This window comes from Apodemus sylvaticus, chromosome 6 (assembly GCF_947179515.1).
Source record: "Apodemus sylvaticus chromosome 6, mApoSyl1.1, whole genome shotgun sequence".
NCBI classification, from domain to species: domain Eukaryota; kingdom Metazoa; phylum Chordata; class Mammalia; order Rodentia; family Muridae; genus Apodemus; species Apodemus sylvaticus.
In genome coordinates, this window is record NC_067477.1 from 46,324,616 (window position 1) to 46,347,607 (window position 22,992).

A 22,992-nucleotide genomic window follows, 5' to 3' on the forward strand; every position below is an offset into this window, starting at 1 on the left:
GTCTTCCTATCAGGAGTACCACGCCTGGGCACGTGTCAGAAATGAAAGTCTTAGCTCTACCCAGACTTGTGGCTGGAGCAGCTCCAGACGTGGGACACCGGGGAAGGGTAATAATGCTTGCTAAAGATTATTAACTGCACTGTCTTCCAGTACACAGCACCTGACATCATCGAGTCCTAGGTTTCATACAATAAACTATAGTACCTTGGAAAGTCAGCGTCTCACAGGAGCTGGATGTGTTCTTAAGATGCTCTGTGCAGTGAGACAGACGACAGACAGACAGACTTTAGCTCCTATTGCAGCCCTGAGCAAAGTTCCAGAGAGACCTCCTTCCTCTTCTCTGAGGTTCAGTTTCCCTCTCTGAAAATGAAGGCTTGGACTGACCATGTGGTATTGTTTCCCAGAGCCAAAACAGCTAATGTGGAGAGCCTGGCTCTGCTCCCCCACATTCCCTACCTCCCTGCCAGGAGCCTTGCTGTCTGAAATAGTAAGATGAAATGTAGCTTTAAGAAACCTGTTGTGGGGGCAGGAGAGGTGGCTCTGTGGTTAAGAGCACTGACTGTTCTTCCAAAGGTCCCGAGTTCAATACCAAGCAACCACATGGTAGCTCATAGCCATCTGTAATGGGATCTGATGCCCTTGCATATATAAAATAAATAAATTAATCTTTAAAAAAAAGAAAAGAAGCCCATTGTATTGCTGCAGTAATTATTTTGAAATTTGTTGAGAATAAACTCAGAGTAATAGTTTTGCTTTTTTTTTTTTTTTCTTTTCTACCAGTGAATGAGACCTGGCTTTGTGGGTTTTAGAGTTCTGAACACCAGCCTTCCACTTTAACTCAGGCTTACGGTGAAGATCTCACAGGGCTCTATTCACTCAGTGTTTCCAACTAGAAGGGTCTACAGTGGCAGGAGGATGACCGCTGCCTGAGCGGAGTACCTGGTTGCATTCTGAACTGTCTCTATTACTTTGGCAAGTTATATAACTTCAGCCCTCAGTTTCTTTATCTTTAAAATGGGATAAACCTTTCAGAATTACATTAAAAATTAAGTGTGGGCTGGAGAGATGGCTCAGCGGGTAAAGGTGGTTCTTGCCAAATCTAATGACTTAAATTCTATCCCTGCAATCCACGTGACAGAAGGAGACTCCCACAGGTTGTCCTTATACCTCCATACCTGTGATACAGCAGCCATTTCTGTCCCTCCCCCATAAGTAATTGTACTACAAAGTCAAAGTGACATCATACAAAGCATGAACTCAACTGGCAGCCAAGATATCTCTTTTTCTACCAAGGCACTGGCCAGAGATGGGCGGCCAGTGAGAAGCCAATAGCCTGCTACCGTCTACACAGAGATCTAACTGAAGAGTGCATGCTATCCCCTCTTCAGAAAGTATAAGCTAGGTCTTACTCCTGAATGACCCGTGAGTGGGTGTGATGTCATGCCCTTGATTAGCAGCGCCAAGGACCTAGAACCTGACTTAGAACCTAAGGAGGATGACAGAGAGCGAAGCCACAGTTTACCCAATGAAAAGGATCTTATTCTCACCTGTCAGAATACATATTCATTCAACAAACACATGCAACAGCATTCTCAGAACTGGGAAATGATTATTTAAATTTATTATTAGTACGTAGAGTGTGCGTGCGTGTGCATGTGCGTGTGTATGAGAGAGAGAGTGAGAGTGTGAGAGAGTGAGAGAGAGAGAGTGAGAATGAGAGAGTGAGAATGAGAGAGAGAGAGAGAGAGAGAGAGAGAGCAGGTATCCATGTACCACATCATTGATGTGGCGATCAGAGGACAAATTAGTGGTGTCAATTCTGTCCTTCTACCTCTGACTGGCTTCTGGGGATCAAGCTCAGTTTACCAGGCTCGCATGACACGTGCTTTACGCAGTGAGCCACCCTGCCTCTCCAGCTGTAGGAATAATTTAATCAAATCCCTGGCCACATGGAGGAAGGACCACACTTTCCTTGATATAACCAGGGGAATCTGCTTCTACTTCACAAGGAAAACCGTTCCAGCTCACAGCCTAGTTCACGAACAGGCTTCTACGTGTTTTCTATGTCAAGTGAGCACCACCTGTCACATATCTGAATGGCACGTGGCAGCTTCCACTGCTGGACACATCTGGAAGACTTGAAAACTGGCTTAGAAAAGTAAACTCATATACTCAACATTTTACAATGAATAAAAGGAAAAGCCAGGAAAAGGCTCAAAACTTGAGCCTTGCTTCTAGAAGTCCTAAGTTTGTGTGTGTTTCTTTTTCAAATACTCACTGAGAGAAGCTGCCTTTAGCCCAGGCTCTTCCTCCAGCCCTGGATCTTTCTACAGAAACATTCACCACTAAGAGACCATGACGGACTCAGGCTTTACCTAGGAGGCCAAGTCTGCGGGCGACATTCAAGATCCTGACCCCTCCTAGTGTCATTTCTTACCCTTGAGCCACTGGGGCTTCTCGCGCTTCCTGGGTGGCTTTTCTCTTTCCTCCTGGTCCACGTCATACCTGTTTTCTCATACCAAGGGTCTCTCTCACTGCTGCAGCGGCCTCAGGAGTTCCAAACCTTCACTTAGCAATATCCGGGTGGCAGGTCTTTCCTTGTCTCTACCCTCCACCCTCAGAAGACAGGATCTAGACTCGCTAGACATGCACTCCCATTAACGGAGCTGGCTCCCTCTGACTTCCTGCCTGCTGTGTTCCCACCACCTGGCCATTGTCTGTTGACTGAATCAGGTTCACTTATGGTTTCTAGTGGTCAGTGAGATAAAGGACACGTTGTGTCATTAACACCATTCTATTCTTATCTCCAGATCTTAACAGTCTCTCCTCTAGACTCCAGGTGATACTCACATTCACACCTGAGCACACTGTCCTGTGACATCTGCTGGGCTGCTGGCAGACAATGCTACATGAGTGGTCCCGAAGCAGACAGCTCTGAAAACCAGGTTGCAATAGGAAAACATGTGGTCCAGGGAGGAGGGTGCTGCCTTTCTTGAGAAGATTTGAAATCAGAAGCCATATACAAACTTTGGGCATTACCATTGTTTGATGGGAAACAATATTCCTAGCTCTCTTTTGGACAAAATTGCACTGGGGAACAAAGCGTTGTGGTCACACCTGAGTATATGCTGACCAGTCCTCAAAGCTGTATTCTCCAGTGGACCAGGGGCCCATCAAGGACCTGATTACAAAGGACCCTGATTTAGCACTGGGCCTCTGCTGTGGAGGAAGACAAGGGCTCCCAGCTGTTACTATGCAGAGTGAGGCAGGAACAGGCTGGCATAATTTAATGGGGTCACATTAATTCCAGCATGGGGTGAGTTTCTGAAGGAGAAATCCCCTTTAGGGTCTCTTTTGAACTAAGTTTCCAACTCTTGGTTAAAACAAATCCAGCTGGGCATAGTGGCAAGTACTTGTAGTTTTGGCTACTTGGAAGGCAGAGGAAAAAAGATTGGTTCAAGACCAGCCTAGGGAACTTAGCCAGACTCCACACTCAACAATAGCAGCAGCAGCAGCAGCAGCAGCAGCAATCAAACAGTAACTACTTGGTAGACTACTTGTCTAGTATGTGAGGCCTAGTTAAATCTTTTGCATAACAAACAACACACACACACACACACACACACACAATTCATGTCAAATTTTACTCAAATATCATTTCCATTTATTGTTCAAATTTGAATTTCTCCTCATCTCCCCTCAACTGCAAACCTGTGTACTTATAACCTGCCAGGTTACCACACTGGAAGACCAGACTCAGTTCACCAGCTCTGTGAGGAAATCTCTAGGAGTAAATACAGGTTATCTTAGGCCAGTCCTTACCTTGATCCGATGACGTCAAAAAGATGCTGCCAGCGGTCGTTGATCTTGCCGAGCCTCTCCTCCATCTCGGCCGCCTTGGCCTGGCTGCTGGCCTTGATCAGCTGGTCGCCCATCTGCTTCAGCTGCAGCTTGTTCTGCGTGAACAAGCTTATTTCCTCCATACAGTCCTGACAGGGACCAAAGCGCAAGGCAGAGCCGTCACCACCAGGCTGGCCCCTCTGCAGCCCAGGGCACAGTTCTCTCTTAACACACCTTTTTGTTTTATCTTTATTTTATTTTACCGGGTCTCAAGCCATAGTCTAGGTTGATACTGAACTCCGGGCAATACTCCTGCCTCAGGCATCCTGGTGATGGGACTGTAAGCGTGTACTGCCAGGTTGCCTACATTAGTTTATTTATTTATTTACCTTTATGTGCATTGGTGTTTTTCTTGCATGTGTGCCTGTGTAAGGGTGTCAGATCCCCTAGAACAGGAGTTATAGACAGTTGTGAGCTGCCATGTGGGTGCTGGGAATTGAACCTGGGTCTTCTGGAATAACAGCCAGTGTTTGACCACTGAGCCATCTTTCCAGCCCTGGCTACATTAGTTTTAACTGGAAAACAAAAACCTTGTATTTGTCAAGTTCTTCAAGGAATGGCTATACCAGCTGGGTGACTACAAAGTGTTTAATGCAGTAATGTTGGTCTCTGACTGTGTAGCCCAGGCCTGTAGCTTGTGATCCTCCTGTCTCAGCCTCCTGAGTGCTGGTGTGCACATGTGTTCCCATGCCTGGCTGTAGATATGTTTTCTTTATCCTTGCAGTGCAGAGGATTGAACTCAGGGCTCCATGCATGCAGGGCAAGAACTCTACCACCCGCGCTATATCCCAGCCCCCCTCAGGTTATTTTTTAATGAACAACCCTTCGGTTACACGTCACAAATGTGGAACTGAGGCTAGACAGATTTGACTGAAGTCAGCCTGAGGTCAGTTTTCCCAGGGTTTGTGGAGAGGTATTTTGGGTGACTGTACAATGATGCTCGACTGACCTCTTCTATGAGCCTCACTGCTGCAGGCACCCTCTTTGACTGAGGTTCTAGTAGACACTCACTAGATCCCACCACTGGCTAGTCTTCCCGACTGAGGAGAAGCAGCCCTCCTCAGCACCGTATCCACCTATGACAGGCTCATGCTCTCTATCTTTCCCATCTGCTCCTTCGGAAAAATCAAAAGTAGTTCTTTGAAAAATATGCACTACCATTAGAGACACCAGTGACACAGTAGGAGCCCTGCGGAAGCCCGTAGCCATCCTCCATTGCATCCAGGGGGCACCCCACCCCACTCACTTTCTGTAACTTTTCAATCATTTCTTCAATGCTGACATCCGCTGTCTGTAGAACTTTGTTTTCCATCCGGACCAGCCAAGCACACAGTTCTTTATTCTTTTCATTGAACACGATCCATGAGTTGAGTCTGTCTTCGATCTCCTGCTTTCGGATAGCCACCTAGGTATGACAGGCATAGGATAGCCGGGAAGGAAAATCCCGTGAGGACCCCCGCTCTGGCCACCCCCACACCTCACACACCTTTCACACTCAGAACACAAGGCCATTCACATTTGCAGTGTTTCTGAAACTTGTTTCCTTCCCTTAAAAATCTCAGACTTAAGCGTTAAGAAAAGTTTTTTCCACCCGTGATGACTGCCATAAAAACTAACAAAAAAGACAAAATGACTGCGGTGCCTTGTGCTCTGTGTTGACCCAGTCGAGCCTAAGCCAGAGAGGTTACAGGGTGAATACAGAATCGATCGATCGTGGCTCTGCTTCGGGCTTTGTTTTCCCTGCTCTTTCAATATTTACATTTACTGTTCCCTCCTCTATAACTTCTAACTCTTGTGGCCCAAAGCTTTTCCCTTTCGGAAACTCAACAAGTCTGTATATCTAGAAGGCAGTGTCCTGCTTACTTATTTTGAAGATTAACTTATTTAAAATCCAGATCACAAGATTAAAAAACAAAATACACCCAGTCGTTCATTTGTAATGCAAATGAACAGGAAACCTTAAAAGTAGTGAAAAGGGTTTTTTTATTTTTTGAGTATTCAAATGAAACAAAATAAAACAAACAAAAACACCAAATCTCCAAACAATTAATTTAATTTACCTGGTTATTACACACTATAGTTTTTGTCTGGAAACCATGAAAATGTCACCAAAAATTGGTCTGGAGCAAGCAGGCTGACCCCCAAATGCCCAGTGTTCTATTATGCTAACATCAGGCAAGGGCTTCCCTCCTCTTTAGAGGGCTACACCATTTAGCAATCAAACTTACACCTAGATAATTCAAACCACCTTTCTAAATGTACATCTATTCTCAGTTTCTGAAAAATCATTGAAATCTTAAATGGGTTTGTGTAAAATGGGATAGTTAAGAGTTCTTCGATAGTTAAAAGCTCCCCATTTTACAGAAAGGGGAAGAGATAGCTACACTCTTCTGATATTTTTTTTTTCCTCACCATGTACAAAAGACCTTCTGCTCTTCCCAGAGTGAGGTCAAGATACCAAATGCTGCTGGGTCCCGCCCAGCCAAATGCATTTAAAAGGCCCGAAATCTATCCCTAGAAAAACAAGCATTTTGCTCCCATTCCTCCAGAAATCTGTTTATTTTAGCTTTTAGAATCCTGGCATTGTGTGCCAGGACCGAGTCTGCAGTGCTAACAATCGGGACCATCTGGGTGCGCTCTTTAAGCCTCCCCAAGTCTCTCAAGACTTCTCACAGATCCTGAGTGTTTTCATTTACAGAAAACAGGAATTAGAACAATTTAAAAGACACTTGGAGTACATTGTAACTACTAAGAATCAAGGTTTTGTAAAGTATACTGTTTTCTTCAAAATGTAATTAAAAGTGTCTTTAGAACACGGGTATTTACAAACGTCAGAATTCATTGATACAAAAATATAATGAGATTAAGGAATTAACTTTTCCTCAGAATTACACAGTCTTTAAACAAGGTTCTTTAAGATTAACTGAACCCTTTAATTCCACTTTGGTATCCGGTCATAGACTTGAACTGTGCAATATGCTAAACACAATTCCATTCTTATCCAGTACAAGTGATCTGCTAAGGTCATTAGGCTGTAATCACTTCAGAGTGTAAAAGGCTCTCAGGACTAAATATCTGAATAACTGATATCTAAATATCTGCTAACTGCTTCCATGGCTGTGGGCATCAAAGCTCTGGCATTTGGCAGAGGAGAGATACCCAGGGGAGTCAGAGAGATCTCTCCTAAAATGCAGATTGGTACTTCTCTAAGCCAACCATGGAGTAGATCTTCACATGACCCTTGCTTCTATCCCAGCTTAAGGTGATCTTAAACAAAACAAAACAACCAACCGAACAAAACTCAGTGGAAGTCTGCAAAGTTGCAGTGAACTCTTAAAACAAAGAGGTCAATCTGTTAAAACTGGCTGCTGCCCCCTAAAGGAAGCAGCAGGGGCACAGGAGTCCCAGAGGCAAAGGGCCCGGCTTCAGCAAAGTCAGGAGGATCCCTTCCTTCGGCCTTGGGACGGTTCAATCAAGCCCCCCCCCCACACACACACCCCCAGCCCCGCAGGCAGCTGACTGACTCACTCTCAGGCAGAGGTCCTCCCATTGTCTGTGCAAAAGCTCCATCTGCTCCTTGAGAACCGTCACGTCCTCCGCCAGGATGTGCTGGCTCAAGTCGGCCTTCATAGTTTGAAGTTCTTTCAAGTCGTGGGTCCAGTTAGCCAGAGACTTCTCTACTTCCTGCATTTAAATGCGAGGAGAAAGGGGAAAATGCCTTCAACTCCAGCTGCTGTTGTTTCCAAACCTGTAGGCTAATCCTTTGATTAGACTCTGGGGGAGGGGAGCATGGGAAGGGGAGGGACCTTCGGAATGAGGAACAGCCGCTCCTGCAGCCCTGCCTGGCTGCCTCCAGTCACCTTTCTCTCAAGGGGACAGTCTTCCAGTCCTTCCAGCTCATCCCCCTCAGGTAGCTGGAGTTTAATAAGGTCATTATGTAGGAAAACCATCCAGGCCCTTTACCATTCATAGTGGGCACAGTGTACATAATATAAGAAAAGCAAAGTTTGCACACATTTCTGGATGAAGACCCAGAAACTGTGTTAAGAAGCCACATAAAGTGTGATCTCTCACTTTCAAAATGCCTGGGTATGCCACTGACACTGTGGCTGGCCATCATAAAATGACAACTTCTGTCTGAAAGGAGTTATTTTTGGTTTTCTAAATAAATGAATATAATGCTTGTGGATTAACTGACAGCCATTAAATTAGCAGATAGCTTCCTATATTTATCATTCATTCATTCATTCATTCTTTTCTTCATTCATTTGTTCTTGTGTAGGAGATGAAAACAGGCCTCACAACAGCCAGGCAGAGACTACACCACCGAGCTATGTGCCGACAGCTTCATAAAATGAACTAGTTTTCAGATCCAATGACATGTAGCCATTAATAAAAACAATCCTTTTCACTACAGAGGGAAGTGAAAGGGAGCGGCCCAGAGACCCCAGAGTCTACTCGGTTTTTAGTTGTGTTTAGGGTGCCTTATGTATGGTTCATTTTCCAGGCCTCTGTTCCTGCCCCTCAGATGAAATCTGAAAGAAGATCCTGCATCATATACACCACAGATCAGTCTGAAGAGCGGCTACAGTAACCACAGAGGCACTAATTCCCACTGATATTTTTTCAGTGTTCCAAAAGCTAGAGTGGCATGAGTGATTTTTTTGTTTGTTTGTTTGTTTTTTTTTTTGTTTTTCGAGATAGGGTTCTCTGTGTAGCCCCGGCTGTCCTGGAACTCACTCTGCAGACCAAGCTGGCCTCGAACTCAGAAATCTGCCTGCCTCTGCCTCCCAGAGTGCTGGGATTACAGGTGTGCGCCGCCACCGCCTGGGTGTGGCTCGTGATTTTTAATTTGCTAAATTCTCTATGTTTCTCATAAAATGGTCCTGAGGAAACTTTCAAAGTCTGCATAAAAATGGTTGGGCACAGTGATACACATCTTTAATCCCAAGCACTCAACCACGGAGCTAATCCCAGCCTGGGACCTCATTGTTCCTCTCTTTTCTCCCTACAGTGCATGTGTGCACGAACACACACACACACACACACACACACACACACACACACACACACACGCATATAATGTAGCTATGTGGTTAGCATGTATCTCTACTGGCAGAATGGCAGGGACCAGAACAACACTGCTTCTGAAATACACCCTTTTCTTCTCAAGTCGCTTGGTGTCATGGTGTTTTATCATGGCACCTGCCACACACCTGGTGCTTACTGAATCATTAGATATTAAAATGTATAAATGTATGAATGAATGAAAGGAAAGTGGTTTGTCTAGTTTGTACCAATAAACCTTTTTTTTTTTTTGGTCGTTGTCTATCTGGTTTTGCAGTAATGGGGACTGAACTTAGGGCTTCATGCAAGTTGGGCAATGACAGGGACTTACTATGCAGTACTGAATGGCCTGGTACTTGCTATGTTGCTTAGGCTGGGTTCCAATTCCTAAACTGGGATTAGAGGTTTTATACAACCACACAGGGCTAACTGTTAGGATTGGGTCTAAGCTCCACCCCACAGTTACCTGGCAACAGCTATAAAAGGCCCACTATAAAAGGGGCTGCTTGCCCCTCCTCCCCCTCTCCTCCTGTGGTTCTCTCTTGCTCTCTTGGGCTCTTCCCTTCCCCCTTGGGCTCTTCCCTTCCCCCTTCCCCCTTCCCCCTTTCCTTCCCTTCCCTTCCCTCCTCTCTCCACGTGGTCAAGACCAGCCTCTACTTTCCTACTGTCCTTCTCTCTGCTTTTCTCAGCCTCTACACTCTCTTAACTCCCTTCCCCATGCCCTAAATAACACCCTTGCGTGTCTGGTCCCTCAGGGACCAGTTGAGGCACCCCTTCCCCTCATACCTCCCTCATGCCATTTCTCTTTTTATGATCACAACACTAAGAGCTTTAAAATGTTCTTAAATGTTAAGAGAAAGACAAACAAAGGAAGACCAAAGTGTGGGTGCTTTGGTCCTTCTTAGAAAGGGGAACAAAATACTCACGGGAGGAAATATGGAGATAAAGTATGCAGCAGAGACTGAAGGAAAGGCCATCCAGAGACTGTCCCACCTGGGGATACATTCCACATGCACACACCAAACCTAGACACTATTGTGGGTGCCAAGAAATTGCTGAAAGGCCCCTGATATAGCTGTCTCCTGAGAGGCCCTGCCAGAGCCTTCCTTACAAATACAGAGGCAAATGCTCACAGCCAACCATTGGACTGAGCCGCCGGGTTCCCACTGGAAGAGTTAGAGAAAGGACTGAAGGAGCTGAAGGGGTTTGCAACCCCATAGGAAAAACAACAATATCAACCAACCAGACCCCCCAGAGTTCCCAGGGACAAAGCCACCAACCAGGGAGTACACATGGCTCCAGCTGCATATGTAGCAGAGGATGGCCTGTCAGGCACCAATTGCAGGAGAGATCCTTGGTCCTATGAAGGCTCGATAGATGCCCCAGTGTAGGGAATTGGTGGGGAGGTGGGAGTGGGTGGGTGGATGAAGGAACTCCCTCATAGAAGCAGGGGGAGGAGGATGGGATAGGGGGTTTCTGGGAGGGGGTAACATTTGAAATGTAAATAAAGAAAATATTCAATTAAAAAAAAGGAAGTCAAATAATATGCAGGGAGATCTAGTATGTGAGCTAATTACAGCCAATGATCACTTCTGTGGAAACACTGTAGAACCCACGCCTCAGATCTGGGAGTGGATGTCAGTGGCCTCCACGTGCACATGCATGTCTACAAGGCATGCACACATGCATGAATTATATACATACACGCACAGAAAGGGAACAGAAGATGAACACATATGCATGTGCCTGTACATGGGAAGAATATTCAACAAATTAGCTACATCAATTCCCGTAAGGAAGGAAGGTAAGGAATGAATAGGAGAAAATATTTAATATACATCTTATGAACATTCTGAATTTAGAACCATGTGACTACATTATTTGAAATAATTATTTGAAAATTAGAATGGTTCCAATGAGTTAAATTTTCAACAAGTCTCAGATATCCACTATAGCAATTTTCATAACAGTATATAGAGCAGTGGTTCTCAACCTTCCTATGCTGTGACCATTTAATACAATTCTTCATGTTATGGTGATCCCCAACATAAAATTATTATTGTTGCTACTTCATAACTATAATTTTGCTACTGTTATAAATTGCAATGTAAATTTCTGGTTTTTTTAATGGTTTTAGGCAATGCCTATGAAAGGGTCAGTCAACCCCAAAGAGGTCACAACCCAGAGATTTAGATATAGAGTCTATGTTAGTCAGGAATCTATGAAAGCTTTATATTTAGAGGCATTACATGTCAAGCTAACCATATCTCATTCAAACTAGAAATGCCTCATATTTTAGAGTTTTGAGGGAATTTTTGAAATAGGAATGTTCAACTTGTTTGTTTATAGTGAGAGTGTGTGTGTATGGTATGTGTGTTGTGTGTGTGGTTGTGTGTGGTATGTGTATATGGTATGTGTGTGGTATGTATGTATGTATGTATATGTATGGTGTGTATGTGGCATGCGTCTATCATGTGTCTCTGTGCTGTTGTTCTCACATGGACTTGGCTATAATGGAATGTCGCTTTATGAGGAAAGAAAGCCTCAGACTGGTTGGACAGGTTGCAAACTCTTCTGGGACATCATCCACTGTCCTAGATGGGTGTCCAGTTGTCCAGTTACTTGGGATCTCTTTTGGAATCTGGTCAGTGGTTGGATGAATTTCTGGATCTCTGCCATGATTGTTTCCACTGATAAATGGGGCTGAGCTGCTAAAAGCTGCAGGCTCTGCTGGAAGTCGAGGGAGACGCTAGGCCCTTAAAGGTTTCATTTCACGGTCAGCACAGGCTTCTAGACTTTATGGAAGAAAACTCCAGCACTTCAATGGAGAACAGCACTGGGCTCTCTCACTTTGTTACTGGCATCTTGATCTAAACTTGCTATAGTCCAGTCTGCCTTGAACTCTGTATGCAGCCGACACTGGCTTTAACCCCGATCTTTGTGCCTCACCTCCAGACTGTGATGCTTGCTAATAGCAGTTTGATATTAAAGCCAATGAAGAGGAGACCATAACTGAGGAGCAAAGCTTGTTTATGTGCTAATTTGATACCTGGCATCTATGAAGCAGACTCCGAGAAGCTACATGACTATCTACAGAAACAACATTTTAACATGGGGTTTCACTTAGAATATGCAAACATCAACTCCAGAACAAATAAAGGTGTGGATTTAAAAAGCAGTGCTTTTAAACACTAAACATCTAGGTGATGTGGAAATGTCCAGGAGAAGATATAAAAGTATATTCTATGAGTTACAGATAGAGACTTTCTATAGACAAAGAAGGCACAGTTATATAGAAAAATATTCACATATTCATCTATAACAAAGCCACTCAAAATCACTGGGTCGTTAAGGCAAATAAGTTTCAATACCAGCTCTAGAGGTAGAAGCAAAAGATCAAGAGTTTGATAATACTAGCCTGGGTTACATAGCAAAACTCTTGTCTCAAATATAGGGACACACACACACACACACACAAATCAAAACAAAACCATAAATTAAAACCCCAAAACAAAAGTTTTGCAAATCTATTGCTTTCTTTAAAAAAAAAGAAAGAAAGAAAGAAAGAAAGAATAAACTGTCTGATAGAAGACATTCATGAGTATGTACTTAAAAGAGACAGCATATTAAGAATAAATAAGCAACTTGTTCAAATGGAGGCCACAAAAGCCAAACACAGAGTCAGGGCAAATAGTGACAGGCCGTTCCCAAGAGGGCTGACTTGAGGGGACAACAGACAGAGATACTACTGTACACTGCAGACTAACAAAGGTTGAAAAGTATCTAATAACACCAATCATTACAGAAGGATGTAAGGCTGTATTCATACAGTGCATACTAACAGCAGTGGGAAGGCAGCAGTGAGAGGAATCAACATGGCTGAATCATGCTGCAAATGTGGTCTCCCATGCGATGCAGCGTGGGGCTGCTTTAAGGAGGTTAGGAGCAGAAGGCCGAAATTCTATTATTCCACTGAGAACAACAGAACTATGTATCAAAACGATAAATAAACGTGTGAGGTGGTGAACAGCAGGGTCAGGGCTGCAGAGGACACTGGGAAGGGCAAGCACACAGGGAATTTGAAATGTTCATTTCTTTACCCGGATGACAACTATGAAAACCATTTATCCTGTTTTTGTGTCCTTGCTGGTCCTGGGGAGGAGGCTAAGTAGAGACTTCTTTGTCCAGGCCAAGTGAGCGCTCTGCCACTGAGGTCTAGCCTTAGCACTCTGCCATGTTATTAATTTTCATTAACTAGTTAATTCTGAGAGAATTAACCTAGGCTGGCCTAGAACTTGCTATGTAGTCAAGGATGACGTGGACCTTCTGGGTGTCCTGCCTCTGCCTCCCAAGCACTAGGGTCCACTACAGGGATGTTGGTCAATGCCCAGCCTTTATGCTATTTGTTATGCCTTTAATGGACATTAGGCAATTTTTATGACAAAGAGAAAATGTGTACAGGAAGAAAGATCCTACTTTCTGACATAGATTCCAGGCATTTCTTTCTTTCTACTTTTTTTTCCCAATTCAATCCCTAGTCACTGAAGGAAGAGAAAAAAATTAAAAGACCATTCCAAAAGATTTTCAAAATGTCTTTTAACCACTAAACAGATGAACAAGAAATCGACATGAGGGGTCCCTGACCTGGAGTTCAGTGATTCTAGCTCCTTTCTACAACTCAATCCCACCTTCTGCAAAGACCTTTGATGGTCAAGATCCTCTGCTAATTAGGCAGAACAGCGTTCAGAGGGCTTTTGTAAGCCTTACATTTAATCAAAAAACCTCTCAACTCTTATGGGTTTCCAAAGTGAGATTTTAAGTCATACCACACTTACTTCAAATCAAGGTCATTTGGTCAGAGAATAAACAGGTTTTGCTTGTTTTTGGTTTTTAGTAATCGCAGCATCAGGGACACAGCTCGGCAGGTGAAGGTGCTCACTGTGGAAACCTCGAGACCTGAGTTCGTGTCCCTGGACCCATGTGCAGGGTCAGGCGAGGTGGCACATACCTGTAATCCCAGCACTCCAACAGTGCTATGGCAAGATGGGTGCAGAGATAGGATCCCCCAGGAGCTCACGGGCCAGCCAGCCTGGAGTACTCAGCAGGGAACAAGAGAAACCCTGCCGCAAGCGAGGTATAGGGCAAAGACTGACCCCCGAGGCTGTGCTCAGACCTCCGTAACACACACACACACACACACACACACACACACACAATTAAAAAAAAACTCAGGCTCCAGGTCTTACATTCAGAGAAGAAACAGAACGAGAACGTGAAGGGGGACTAGCCCAAGAGCCTACCAGGGACCACTTTGCAAAAGCCCTTTCTCATGTTTACGCAAGGAGCATTGAATCCAACACCTTAAGGGAGCAGAACACCATGAGACAGAAGACAGGGACAATCTTCCAGCTGACCAGAACACTTTTCTCCATCACAAAACCAGGGAGGCAGACAAGCATTTGAAGCGCCCGCAAAGGCTGCGGGCTTCGTGATTATCCTGGCCGCGGGCTCAGGCATCAATACCTTAATCAGCTCCTTTTCCTCATGGAGGGCTTCATGAAGTTCAGGAAGGGGATCTCTGCTTTGTGCTTTCAGAACTTGCAGCCTTTTCTTCAGCTTCTTGATTTGCTTTTTACACTGGTCCCAGGTCTATTTGGAAACAGTAGTAAGACTGTGAGTGCATGGCTCTCCCGACCGAGCTATACACCAGAGCAGCTCACCCTGACCGAGCTATACACCAGAGCAGCTCACCTGACGTACATGGGCTTTCTTTAAGTACGTTTGGATAAGCCACACAGAAAGCTGCCCCTCACCTCATACAGACTGACCTGAAGGGGCACATGGGACATCAGTATATGTCAATATACTGGTGTGGATTTGACTGGGACGTATCTCTTTCTGTCTCTGTCTCCATCTTTTCATTCTATGTCAGGTTTGTATACATCCACATCTGAAGGGCTATGGTGAAGACTGACTTTTAGCATCAATACCTTAAGTGTGTGTCCCAATGGCAGAGTCAGGCAAAGCACACTGCTCTTCCCCTCCATGGTAATCTTTCCTGGGCTGTTCCTCGGCCTTTCCTAACACCCGGTTCCCTCCACACTGTAGCACCCCTCTCTGCCTGCAAAGAGCCTCCAAGCTTTAACTAAGTCACTGTAGTTGTGAAAATTAAGACACAGAGTACTTAATGGCCGACACACGGGCCTGGAGAATTTCCGTTGGTTCCCAGATGGGACGTTAAAGGCCTAGGACACATCTCTCTTCCTCAACTCTTATGTAACCCAGCCAATAGGTACGTGCATTTTCATGTTTGTGATATTCAGATCTGATTCACCAGGGTAAGTTTCTATTTCTGAATTCACTAAAAGTGTATGAACATATGATACTAGATCATTCTAGTCTTTGGAACTGACCCTAAGCATTACTGGGATGGCCCCAGTCAAGGGTCATACCCTTCCTAAGGGAGGCTCCTGAACAACTATCTGGAGCTCAGCTGAGACAGACACAGAGAAGCACCCTGCTCAACTACAAGTTCTTCTACCTTGACATCATTTACGCCACGCTCTGGCAACAGGGCTGATTCTTAGCCTGTGTCTGCTAGCTCATGCATTTCCCATAGTCTGTACAGGAAAACTCAGGTACTCTGTCAGTCAGTGTTTCTGCCTCGCTGCTGGGGTGTCAGGATGCCAAAATGCAGGGGTGACAGACAGGCTGCATGTCTGCCTTGCCTCTGGGAACTGGAGTGCTGCTGGAATGTCACTCTGGGAAGGCAGAAAGCAGTATAAAATAGGGGTCACGGTCCGTGTTCTTCCGGGTGAGACACAGCTAGATCTGGGATGGGTGCGATGGTCCTCATACTCTTGCGAACCCAGAGACAATGAGGAGTGGGGAACGTAGTCTGAGCGCCTGCACTAAGTCCGAAGTTGGGGCAAAATCCAGTTTAGCTCTGAGTGAGTGCCAAGTACAGAGGGGCTGGAAGAAGGACCTTCTACGAGAGACCTAGGGGAGGCTCTTCATCTAGTGGGAAGGTCATCCCTCCTTCCTGCTGACATCCCTGATGAAGGAGACAGTTCTTGCTTGTCCAGGAAGGGAAGATCCCAAAACACTCTGGACCTACCTAGATACGCTGTTACCATGGAGAACTCTAGGCTCTTATGCTACAGTGACCGGCTGTCACGGTCCTTTCTGTGGAGTTTTGCGGTCATATGCTCCAGCACAGGTAGTCTGGCTGGGAGCTGAGTCTAACACCTACCGTTCTCAATTATGAGATTTACTGGGGTTTTTTGAATCTGCTTTGATCTTCTCAGTTCTGTCTGGTGGCACGGTCCCTCCCACCTGCCCCACAATACTCTGTCCATAGCACAGTGCTCCAACCAACTCACACAAATTTAGTCTTGGTTTCCCTGAGTAGTTTGGGTCTCTGCTTTTGGTGCACACAGCAGACTAGAGGAATGTCAGAAGTAAGCACAGAAATGAAACAAAACAAAAATAGCTTAGTATTCTGACAAAAATAAAAACTCCATTTGAAAAACCAAGAGCGGGCTGGAGGGATGGCTCAGTCATTTAGAACACTGACGACTCTTCCAGAGGTCCTGAGTTCAATTCCCAGCAACCATATGGTGGCTCACAACCATCTGTAATGGCATCTGATGCCCTCTTCTGGTGTGCCTGAAGTCACACCAGCTACAGTGTACTCAACATATATATAAAACAAATAAATAATAATTTTAAAAAAGGAAAAAAGAAAACCCAAGAGTACTATAGTCTTGGGTGGTAAGTTTAAAACAGTTCAGTCCTTGAGAAACAACATGCACCAAATAAAATAAAAACAAAACCAAGAATATCCTACTAATGCCTCCAAACAGTTCGGTTCTTAACCATGCAGTGAGCAACTCCCCAAGAGATTCGCATCTGCGGGGACATTCGTCTCTGATGAAAACAGAGAGCCACAGTGTGCTAGGCGTATGTTTCATGCATTATACCCCAGGCGGAGCATAAGTGCAGTGTTAGTTTCCTGTACTGAAATCCAGTGAATTCCAAGGTTTCATTTTTCACAACCTCTCCTTTCACATTTCCTTATTTGCTTATTTATTTAGTGCGTGTGGCTGGCGCGCCATAGCAGAGGGCAGAGGACAGTCTGTAAGATTTGGTTCTCTCTTTCCACCATGCGGGTTCCCGGGATGGCACTCAGGTCACAGGCTTGGCAGCAAGTGCCTTTACCCACCGAGCCATCTAGCTGACCCAAAGTATTTTCATAGCATCTCAAGTGTTCATATTTGCAATACTCAGTTTTCCCATGCAGTTATTATTTTATTGATGGTGCTAATAGGCATGACTTGTATATTAGTAGGAACCAACTTTCATTAGAAAACTCAGAATATAGGATTTAAAAAAAATAAAGAAACCACTCCTCCTGTTCCTCAGCCGAGAGCTGTGTGCAGTGGCACCCACTCACCTCTGCGGTGCTCTGAAGCCGGCTGACCATCTCCCCCAGGCTAAGCTCAGTGTCCTTCCAGGTGTCCTGAAGCCTGCTGATTTGTCCGTCTATGAATTCTCTAGTTTCTGGGTTGGATGTGTCCCGCAGCTTCTCCCCGGCTTCCAAGGCCAGTTCATAGGTGGTTCGCCACCTCTGAATGTGAATCTCTTTGCTCTAAAAAGTAAACAACGGGTTTGGCTCTGGTCTGATGAACATGTGATTGTGGATTTCTCCCAGACCTGCTCTTAAATGGTAAATTCTACATAAATTAGGCAAATCTATAAAGAATTCACTCATACACACACATTCACATGGAACATTAATATTTAATGCTGAGGAGGTCTGTACTTCCAGATGAGGAGGTCATAGGATAACTTCCAAGGATCAGTAACAGATAAGACTCTTAGTAGAGGAAAAGCTTGGGGCTCAGCGGTTAAGAGCACTGACTGTTCTTCCAGAGGTCCTGAGTTCAAATCCCAGCACTCTCACCACAACTGTCTATAATTCTAGTACCAGGGGATAGGACACTCTTTTACGGCCTCTGGGGGCAGCACACGGCATGTGTATATGTGTATGTATGTATACATATCATATATCTCTATATAATTATATGTTCATAAAATAAAAATGCACAGGCTAATAGGGATCTCAGAGCATTGAGAAAATGACTAGAGTCTCTGAACTGAAATAATTACCTAGGTTATCATCAGAGTCACTCAGAAGAGTAGAGTGAGCAGATTATAGCAGAAAAAAAGGAAAGGGCACAAATAAAAAGGTAATAAGGGGGGAGGTAACCCCCCCAAAGCGTACAGTCAAACTCATGACACCTGCTGACAAATACATGAAAGAACAAAGAAAACATGTGACCAGAATACGACACTTAAGGCTGAAGGCAGACTGAAACAAGCTATCTCCAAGACAGAAATGAGGAGGACTCTTCTAACTGACCCACGCTTCCAAAAGGAGCAGTGTGCCCTCAGCACAGTTCTTCACACAGCAGGCCTGCCTTCCTCTGCCACCAGCCCAGAGCCCACCCAAGCCTAAAGTAGCTACTAGGTCCTCTGTTAACTATATATACAAAGTGATTACAATCTGGTATTTTCTTTAATTAATTAAATAGCCCTTTAGTTAATTTCCTAGATGTGTGGATGAGAGCAGAGTCTTCTAGTCCTTACACTGTGAAGAGGACAGACAACAGGACAGAGAGGGTGCTCAGTCAATACTGGATGGCTGGGTAAGTGAGAGGCCAGCCCAGCACTTCAGGCGGTGCTATGGCAACTGTCTGCACCTCTAGTGGGGAGCGAGCCCCTCTAATAACGAGGGAGCACATTCAAGAACTTACTCTAATCCTCTGCTCACAAAGCAGCTTCCCGTTAATTTTCTTTATATGTTGATTTACTTATAGAATGTATGGCGGGCGGGTGCATCTGCCACACAGTGCATATCTGGAGGCCAGAAGAAAACTTGTGGGAATTAGTTCTTTTTTTCTATCATGTGAGTCCCAGGGATTGAACTCAGGTCTTCAGGCTTGGCAACAATTGCCTTTACTCTCCAAGCCATCTTGCCAGCCCCTAAACCCTCCCGATGCACGTTTGGTTGTCTGAATTTGCTCTTGAAGAGCAAGCAGCTCTCCCCCTGTCACTACACCTGTGGATACCTTATACATTCACCAGCGCCCTCAGAGTTTGAATGGTGCCATCCTGTCACGGCAGACCTCTCCTGTTCTACCCACCCACAGGGACAGCATGCTTCTTTCACACTCTAGAGAAAGCATCTCTACTTCTCAGAGACTTGACAAGGCTTCACACTGCACAAGTCTAGGGACTGGGCCGTGGGTGGTCACACCCTACTGCATGACAGAGAACAGGGCATCTCGGGGCTGGAGAGATGGCTCAGAGACTGAGAATATATGCTGCTCTTTTAGAAGAGCAACATTCAACCCCTAACACCCATACAGCAGGTGGCACCAGGGAGGGTCCAGCTCTGGTCATTTTGGGTACCCGCACTCACATGCACATGTCTACACATGTGATTACAAATAATAAAAATAAATTCAAATAAAACATCAGTCAACTTACAATAAAGCTCCCTCACCCTGCGTGCGTTCTCAGGGACAAACTGTGCACACATACCTTCAGTTCATTGATCAGGTGCCTGGTTTGGCAGAGGCTGTAACAGTCCTGTTCCTTCACTGCAGAGAGCAGGTGGCCGGTGTCAGTGAGGAACCGGAGCAAGTCCTCCACAGAGGTGGTAAAGAACCGCCACTGTGTCACCAGCCTGCCGATGTCACACTTCCTCTGCCGAACACCCCGGGCAGCCCTCTGCCATTGATCTGACAGTTTTGAGAATTCTGAGACAAATTCTGATCTAGGGAAAAACCATGGTGAGAGATTGCTAACATAAACATGCAGAAAAAGGAACTGGCTAGGATGGACAGACGGACATTTGCATGCATAATGTACACGACACAAACAACTTCATGAAACCTGAGCCCTGTTCGCCTGGAACCCAGTGAGAGGCCCAGAGCTGGGGTGACGACGGTTTAGAAGGTACACACACACACACACACACAAACATAGAACCTGGCGTTTGGCCAGCACTCCCGGGAAGCATTCCTTAAAGAGCTTAGCTGTCTTAACACACATGATGCCAGGTCTTCCTGCAAATCTAGATACTGGGATCAATGGGAAAAAAAAAACATGCATGGGCAGGTGCTTTGTAATGTTACAAATTATTGGACGGAGCCATTTATATAACTGGCATAACTAAGAATAACTTTTACTGTATCTGTCCAATTAGTTCTTTACAGTTGGATAACACTGCTCATGGGAGAAATAGGGCCTTTATTCTGGGTAAGCCATATTTGTCATAGCAATCAAAATAGCTTATTATCCTGGAATGGGCCTGCATGTATCACTTGAGGGCTATGTAGACACAGACTTCATATTTCTCAGCTATGGACTGGAGGCAGGGAGAGGGTAAATGGTACCAACCAGGACACTCAGACACATTTGAACAACTGGGCCTCCTCTGGATTCTGGCTATGACAAGGAGCTACCTGAGTGGTGCAGCTGTGCTCGGCAGGCTAGCCCCAGGGCTGCCCAGCCTGCCTGCTGCTGCCCACGGACTGCAATAGAAGATGCCCCGGGAGACATTTCTCCTCTTGTGACTATGGCACAGCTTCCTGCCTGGGACAGCAGCACCTTACATTATATTTTCAAATAGCAAAACCTCATGCAGGAGAAAGCAGAGAGAAAAAGATAATGTAGAAGAATCACTCAAAACTTAGTTAATCGACTTGAGGACTGGCTGTTTTGAGAATCTTCTGGGCTGTGGACTTCATCCACTTACAACAGGAAAAGGCATCATTAACATTTTTATGACCATATGGCACAACCCTGTCCTCAGGTAGAAGCATTAGGCTAGGCCCCTTGTGAGGCTGCAGGGCACGGATGTGGTCAAGGTTTACAAGTTGGTAGTTAGAAGAAACAGATCCTAGTATGCACCCTAAGATCTGTAGTTCACACAAACCTATGATGTCTCTTAGGAAGAGCTGGAAGAGAGGAGATCAAAGGCTCCACACAAAGGCATAGATAAAGAAACACTCACCCCGAGGGTTTAGAATTCATTTCAGCATTATACCAATGGGCTCAAACGCTACACCAACCGCACCCCATGAACACGCACAGAGGCTCTCACTGCGGAAGGCCTGTTACACCAAGTGCATTCACTCCAGAACCCTTCACCACTTACCTCTTCTCTATTTCTGCTGTGTCCAGGAGTTGTAAGGACTGGGCCACATAAGCATCAGCAACTGGTTGGTTTATGGAGATTTCAGCTTCTAATATCTGTTTATGAACCAAAGTATAAATTATCAGCTGATGGATTTTATTGTCAGGAATCGAGGACTTATGCTCCCTAGGAAGGCTCTCAGAGCATCTGTGAAATGATAACTTCCCAAGTTATCCGAAGCCAACTGCAAAACACGTTCCACCATCCTATTGATATCATCTGGGAACATAATCCTGGGAGAAACGGCAGACCTAGTAATCGTAGCTATTCCTACATGCCTAAGATCACTGATGACAGTTAAGGCAGACAGGCACTCCTGTGTTCCATTTGAATGTCTCCTTTCCCTGTGCCCTGCCTGGGGGGAAGTGACTGAGGGGCGGCAGAGCACAGGGTTACCTCATAGGTTTTCTGCTGCTCCAGCAGAGTGGGGAGACTGTGGGCAACATCCACTGTAAGTGATTCTTGTATCTTCTCCAGAACCTGGATCCATTTGTCACAGTAATGAAGGAACTTTTCATTCAACCCATTTCCCTGAAGTTTGCTGTAAAGATTTGAAAACAAACAAAACTGAGCCTTATAATAATGATCTTCATTCTACCTTCCCAGAATCGGCAGTAGAGAAAGGGATGCTCTGACCTGTAGTGGTCCAGCGCTGTGGCTGTAGCACGGATCCACTGCCGGTTCACGTTTTGCAATGTTTTTATCGTTATGTCACAGAGGGGGAGCCTGAGGCTCTCTTCATTCAAACGTTCAATGTCAGGTGACTGGGCTGTCAGTGCCAGCACGTGGTTCTGTGAGGGAAAAAAGTGCAGATAAAATGTCTACGTGATGAACTGGCCTCCTTACATTAAGTGGAAATAGGGCCCAGATAGGTAATACAACCCGCATAGAGTCAAACAGCTAGTTAGTTAGAATTGGGCCTGAGCTTAGATTTCTCAATGGTGCTCCTATTTGGGGATACCAACCTGTACATGTGGGACAATGGTCCTCTGAACTGTCAACTTTGACAGGATTTAGCATCACCTAGGAGGCACATCCTCAGGGATGCCCGTGAAGGTGTCTTCTGAGATTTAACCGAGAAGGAAGACCCATCTTGAATGGGGGTGGTGCCGCAGAGGCTCCATAGCCCACAGGTCCTCCCCATAGGCTGGGAGGCATAGACTGGATAGAGAGAAGCAAGCCAGCCATTGCAAAAGCTGTCTCTCTCGCTTCCTGGCTGTGCGACAATGTGTCGAGCTGCCTCACACGTCTGTCCCTAGTGCCCTCCCTACTGTGATGGACTGTAGCCCTAAAACCACGAACCCAAACAGCCCTTCCTTTCTAAAACCTTGACTGTTATTGTGTGCACACGCACGATGTGGTGGGCAGGGGACACCTTGGTAGAGCTGGCACGCTCCCCCTTCCATCTTTACGTGGGCCCCAGCTGCAGCGCTATCCCGCTCGCCTTCAGACCCTTAATCAAGTTGCCTTTGCCAGAAATCTGTCATAGCCGCGCGGAAAGTAACACATATGAGCAGTGCCCAAGCAGTACCAAGAAGCAGGAAGGGACAGTAAACTTTGTCTTTATGCAGACAAAAATGACTGAAAATGAGCTTGCTCTTTTTAAAAAGACCAAGTATAGACCTTCAAATCCTATATAATATATAATCAGCCAATAACTTGGCCTTTAGCAGACTATACAGCATACCTATACATCAAGTGAAAATCTCATCCTTGGTATGATCCTAACTAAATGTGGTGCTTAAACCAGATTTACC

General features: G+C 45.3%; 1 protein-coding gene across 6 annotated transcripts in view; it reads right to left on the reverse strand.

The window, feature by feature from the left end:
* Window positions 1–22,992, reverse strand: part of Syne2 (spectrin repeat containing nuclear envelope protein 2) — a 297,205-nt gene that overhangs the window by 29,013 nt on the left and 245,200 nt on the right. For all 6 annotated transcript variants that reach the window (XM_052185627.1, XM_052185630.1, XM_052185629.1 and 3 more), the window contains exons 91-99: window positions 21,872–22,026; window positions 21,632–21,776; window positions 21,197–21,291; window positions 19,576–19,810; window positions 17,423–17,617; window positions 14,491–14,616; window positions 7,429–7,584; window positions 5,147–5,305; window positions 3,823–3,989 (exon numbers count right to left, since the gene is read on the reverse strand). In XM_052185627.1, coding sequence (XP_052041587.1) covers window positions 3,823–3,989; window positions 5,147–5,305; window positions 7,429–7,584; window positions 14,491–14,616; window positions 17,423–17,617; window positions 19,576–19,810; window positions 21,197–21,291; window positions 21,632–21,776; window positions 21,872–22,026 — 1,433 coding nt within the window. The remainder of the gene's footprint in view (window positions 1–3,822; window positions 3,990–5,146; window positions 5,306–7,428; window positions 7,585–14,490; window positions 14,617–17,422; window positions 17,618–19,575; window positions 19,811–21,196; window positions 21,292–21,631; window positions 21,777–21,871; window positions 22,027–22,992) is intronic.